Consider the following 6,125-nt stretch of genomic DNA (forward strand, 5'->3'; position numbering starts at 1 on the left):
GAAGCTAATAACTATTGGAAGGATTAAGATTTTTAAATAGAAGTAATTTACAAATCTGTTTAACTTTCCGGAGCCAGTTGATATATATATATATATATATATATATATATATATATATATATATATATATATATAAAAAGTTTTTGCCTGGAATACCCCTTTAACCCCTTAAGGACGCAGGACGTAAATGTACGTCCTGGTGCGGTGGTACTTAATGCACCAGGACGTACATTTACGTCCTAAGCATAACCGCGGGCATCGGAGCGATGCCCGTGTCATGCGCGGCTGATCCCGGCTGCTGATCGCAGCCAGGGACCCGCCGGCAATGGCCGATGCCCGCGATCTCGCGGGCGTCCACCATTAACCCCTCAGGTGCCGGGATCAATACAGATCCCGGCATCTGCGGCAGTGCGCGATTTGAATGAATGATCGGATCGCCCGCAGCGCTGCTGCGGGGATCCGATCATTCATAACGCCGCACGGAGGTCCCCTCTCCTTCCTCCGTGCGGCTCCCGGCGTCTCCTGCTCTGGTCTGTGATCGAGCAGACCAGAACAGAAGATAGCCGATAATACTGATCTGTTCTATGTCCTATACATAGAACAGATCAGTATTAGCAATCATGGTATTGCTATGAATAGTCCCCTATGGGGACTATTCAAGTGTAAAAAAAAATGTAAAAAAATGTAAAAGTAAAAGTAAAAAAAAGTGAAAAATCCCCTCCCCCAATAAAAAAGTAAAACGTCCGTTTTTTCCTATTTTACCCCCAAAAAGCGTAAAAATGTTTTTTATAGACATATTTGGTATCGCCGCGTGCGTAAATGCCCAAACTATTAAAATAAAATGTTAATGATCCCGTACGGTTAACGGCGTGAACGAAAAAAAAAAAAAAGTCCAAAATTCCTACTTTTTTAATACATTTAAAAAAAAAAAAATTATAAAAAATGTATTAAAAGTTTTTTATATGCAAATGTGGTATCAAAAAAAAGTACAGATCATGGCGCAAAAAATGAGCCACCATACCGCCGCTTATACGGAAAAATAAAAAAGTTATAGGTCATCAAAATAAAGGGATTATAAACGTACTAATTTGGTTAAAAAGTTTGTGATTTTTTTTAAGCGCAACAATAATATAAAAGTATGTAATAATGGGTATCATTTTAATCGTATTGACCCTCAGAATAAAGAACACACGTCATTTTTACCATAAATTGTACGGCGTGAAAACGAAACCTTCCAAAATTAGCAAAATTGTGTTTTTCGTTTTAATTTCCCCACAAAAATAGTGTTTTTTGGTTGCGCCATACATTTTATGATATAATGAGTTATGTCATTACAAAGGACAACTGGTCGCGCAAAAAACAAGCCCTCATACTAGTCTGTGGATGAAAATATAAAAGAGTTATGATTTTTAGAAGGCGAGGAGGAAATAATGAAAACGTAAAAATTTAATTGTCTGAGTCCTTAAGGCCAAAATGGGCTGAGTCCTTAAGGGGTTAAATTCTTGTAATGTGAACAAGCCCTAACAGTGTAGAACATCAGGGGGGATTTATCAAAACCTGTGGAGAGAAAAAGTGGAACAGTTGCCCATAGCAACCAATCAGATTGTTTCCTTAATTTTTAAAAGGCCTCTGATACAAAATAACAAGCGATCTGATTGGTTGCTATGGGCATCTGTACCACTTTTCCTCTGCACAGGTTTTGATAAATCTCCCTCATTGTGTTTCGTGGCATTAACAGGAGAGAAATGGGACATTTTAGAGCTTTCTATACAGTCCCATAACAAAAGTTAAACTGCAATGTACAAACAAGGAGAGCGCTCCTAGTGTGATACCGTAATGCAAAAAAAGAACATGAATAAACAAGAAAACTTGCTCACCAAGTATAGTTGTACTGCGACCAAGTACAACTATGGTGAAGGCGTGAAGTGACCCTGCAACGGGCGAAGAACGGCAGCTGCTGCTGGACACACAGATGAAGCACTTAGACGGATCCCTCCAAGGAACAGCCCAGGATAGAGGCAGCGCACAAGACTTCAAAGGTAAAATGGTTTATTTACCCGGCATGCAACGCGTTTCGCTGGATAACCAGCTTCATCAGGCCTGATTAAGCTGGTTATCCAGCGAAACGCGTTGCATGCCGGGTAAATAAACCATTTTACCTTTGAAGTCTTGTGCGCTGCCTCTATCCTGGGCTGTTCCTTGGAGGGATCCGTCTAAGTGCTTCAAAAGTTAAACTGGGCAACCAATACGGTCATGGAACAGGAAGATGATTTTTTCCCTGCTGGAGAATTCTGTAGATATTCGGGTTGCATTACAAGTACTGTATCTGGGTTTCGGCTTGTCATCCTCGTGGTATATTTATTTATACACCGTTAAGTGGAGTAGTTATTTTCTTTTTTCATATTCCTATTGACCACCATTATAGTGCTGATGTTTGTTTACTCCTCCACAACCTACCCATGACCCTTGGATTAATCCCTTTGGAAGGTCCTTTACCGGTTATATGATGGCACTAACCAGGATTGGACCCACTCTGTCTTAGGCCCCCCTATCATTCCCATGGTCTGCTTTTATGCTTTTATGGTACATACTCTTGCTTATTTTCGACTCTTGAGTTTTGCCTTGCACATTTATTTACATTCGTGTCAAGATAACAAAATAGAGGGGCGACAAGTAAAAGAAGTTATCTTTTTTTTTTGCCTCATTTTATGCCAAAGACAAAGCTTCCACTTGTTATTCTCTTCTAGTGCTTTTTGCTTGACCTTTAAAAACATGCCACAAAAACTTCCCTGTTATTTTGCACTTCCAGGATACAGTTTTTGTGTCATTTAAAAAAAAAAAAAAAAAAAAAAAGAAATAGTGGGTTTTAGTCGTGGCTTGAGTGAGCCGTTAGCCCTCCCTGCAGCTCACACAGGAAACAAGCCGAATGTGTTTGGAGTTTTTTCCTGACACAGCAGGATTTTTAAAGGCTGTTTAAAGGGGCTATGGGGGTCTGAATTTAAAACAAATCAGCTGGGATGCCTTGTGGAGTCATGGTGGGCCTATATATATAACTTATTTAAGTTTAAAAAAAAATGTTTTATCACTTCTGGCTGGATATCCCCTTTAACCCCTTAAGGACCAGGCCATTTTACACCTTAAGGACCAGAGCGTTTTTTGCAATTCTGCATCCCTTTTTGCATGCTGGGAGCTGTTGCTAAGCAACAGCAGGAGGCTGTCACTCACCTCCTGCTGCTGCTGATCGACGCTGCAGGTCAGTCCCGCCGCCGCCGCCGTCGTCGCTCCTGGGGCCCCGATCCCAACATTCACGCCGGGGATCGGGGTCCCCAGCACCCGGGGTGCACGTCCCGCACCCGCTCACGTCCTCCGGAAGAGGGGCGGAGCGGGTGCGGGAGTGACACCCGCAGCAGGCGCCCTGATTGGTCGGCTGGGAATCCGGCTGACGAACCAGGGCGATCGTGAGGTGGCACCAGTGCCACCTCACCCCTGCAGGCTCTGGCTGTTCGGGGCCGTCTCTGACGGCCCCGATCAGCCAGTAATTCCGGGTCACCGGGTCACTGGAGACCCGATTGACCCGGAATCGCTGCAGATCGCTGGACTGAATTGTCCAGCGATCTGCGGCCATCGCCGACATGGGGGGGCATAATGACCCCCCTGGGCGATATGCCGCGATGCCTGCTGAACGATTTCAGCAGGCATCGGGCACCGGCTCCCCTCCAGCTAGCGGCGGGGGCCGGGAATGGACAGGACGTACTCCTACGTCCTCGGTCCTTAAGGACTCGGAAACGGGGGCGTAGGAGTACGTTCATTGTCCTTAAGGGGTTAAAGGGTACCTCTCATCAAAAAAACTTTTGATATATTATAGATTAATGTATGCAGAATAACTTTACATTTGCATGTTATAAAAAAATATGCTTCTTTCTATTTAATTTTCCACTTTGAAGAAATGACCACTAGGGGTCTCCCTACCAGTCCTGGCAGCAAGCATTTCAGACTCGTGCTGGAGTCCTAAACACTACGAGCTGCCAGTCTGCTTTGTTCACAAAGGAGAACACTCAGAGCTGCCAGCCTGCTTTGTTCACAGCCTGTTTGGCTGTGAACAAAGCAGGCTGGCAGCTCTGAGTGTTTAGGACTCCAGCATGAGTCAGAAATGCTTGCTGACAGGACTGATCGGGAAAAATACAATAGAAAGAAGCATATTTTTCATTAACATGCTATTGGAAAGTTATTCAACATTCATTAATCTAAAATATATCAAAAGTTTATTTGATGAGAAGTACCCTTTAACCCCTTCCCTCTTTGGCGATTTTTCATTTTTGCACTTTTGTTTTTTCCTCCTCACCTTCTAAAAATCATAACACTTTAAATTTGGCAACTAAAAATCCATATGAGGGCTTGTTCTTTGCGCCAACAATTTTACTTTGTATTTCCATTAATAATTTCACTACAAAATCTATGGAGAAACCAGAAAAATAATATTTGTGGGGCAAAATTGAAAAAAAAATTAGGCATTTTGTAATTTTTAGCTGCTTCCGTTTCTACACAGTGCAGTTTTAGGTAAAAATTACACCTTATATTTATTCTCTAGGTTCATACGATCGCAAGGATAGCCACTTTATATAGGTTTGATTTTATTTTACTACAAAAAAATATATATACTTACATGCACCAAAATTAATACGTTGAAAAATGTCCCCTTCTGACCTCTATAACTTTTTTATTTTTCTGTATAAGGGGCAGTATGAGGGCTCATTTTTTTTTTTAGTTTTGACCGGATTTGTTGATCACTTTTTATAAATTTTTTATGGTGTAAAAAGTGACCAAAAATACTCTATTTCGGACTTTTATTTTTTTTTCCCTTGTACGCCATTGACCGCGCGGTTTAATTAACTATATATTTTTATAGTTCGGACATTTACCGTATTTTTCGCAGTATAAGACGCACTTTTTCTTCCCCAAAACTGGGGGGAAAAAGTCGGTGCGTCTTATACGGCGAATACACCCCCTATCGCGGCGGTCCCTGCCACCATCAATGGCCGGGACCCGCGGCTAATACAGGACATCACCGATCGCGGTGATGCCCTGTATTAACCCTTCAGATGTGGCGATCAAAGCTAACCGCCGCGTCTGAAGGGAAAGTGACACTAACCCGGCTGTTCAGTCAGGCTGTTCGGGACCGCCGCGATTTCACCGCGGCGGTCCCGAACAGCCCGACTGAATAGCCGGGTTAGTGCTTACAGGACACCGGGGGGGACCTTACCTGCCTTCTCGGTGTCTTCTCCGTTCAGGGATCCCCTGTATGCCGGCGCTCTCCTTCCTTGTCATCACGTCGTCGCGTACATGCGTCGGCGTGCGTAACGACGTGATGGCGGCGACAGAGAGCGAGGATACCCGGCCGGCAGCAGAGACGTTCCGGAGCGACGGGGACAGCGATGGAGCGACATCCAGGGCAGCGGTGACGGGTCCGGAGCGGTGGGGACATGTGAGTATTACCTCCTCCTGCAGTGGTCTTCAATCTGCGGACCTCCAGATGTTGCAAAACTACAACTCCCAGCATGCCCGGACAGCCAACGGCTGTCCGGGCATGCTGGGAGTTGTAGTTTTGCAACATCTGGAGGTCCGCAGGTTGAAGACCACTGTTGGGTTCAAAATCTTTGTTTTTTTAGATTTTGCCCCTAAAAATTGGGTGCGTCTTATACGCCGGTGCGTCCTATAGGACGAAAAATACGGTATGAATTTTTTTTTTTAATGGGAAAAGGGTGATTCAAACTTATATTAGGGAAGGTTAAATAACCGGCAATGTTTACTTTTGTTTTAGACGCGGTGATCAAGTGGGTCCTGGTTGCCTATAGCAACCGGGACCCACCAGGTATGATGCGCACTCACCTGCTGAGCGTGCGTCATACCTCGGGAGCCGCAGATGCATGTTTTGCACATTCTGCTATACTATTTGCTTTCTCCTGTGTATCAAAGAATATGTCCAGTGCTAAGCGATTAATCCCCTATTCGCAGGATCTCCCATACGGGGCCCCAACTTGGCCCCGGCTGAGCTGCTCTGTGAGGCCTTTTTGCACACAGCAGGTCAGCTGGTACAAACACGCCCCTCCTTTCATGTCTATGGGAGA

At 44.2% G+C, this 6,125-nt stretch overlaps 1 protein-coding gene across 9 annotated transcripts in view; it reads right to left on the reverse strand.

The window, feature by feature from the left end:
* Positions 1–5,919, reverse strand: part of LOC130295501 (uncharacterized protein C12orf50 homolog) — a 72,640-nt gene extending 66,721 nt beyond the window's left edge. For all 9 annotated transcript variants that reach the window (XM_056546327.1, XM_056546325.1, XM_056546324.1 and 6 more), the window contains exon 1: positions 5,887–5,919. In XM_056546327.1, the coding sequence (XP_056402302.1) occupies positions 5,887–5,904 (18 nt within the window). In that variant the 5' untranslated portion in view covers positions 5,905–5,919. The remainder of the gene's footprint in view (positions 1–5,886) is intronic.
* Between the last annotated feature and the right edge of the window lie 206 nt (positions 5,920–6,125).

Source organism: Hyla sarda, chromosome 11 (assembly GCF_029499605.1).
Source record: "Hyla sarda isolate aHylSar1 chromosome 11, aHylSar1.hap1, whole genome shotgun sequence".
In the NCBI taxonomy this organism is placed as follows: domain Eukaryota; kingdom Metazoa; phylum Chordata; class Amphibia; order Anura; family Hylidae; genus Hyla; species Hyla sarda.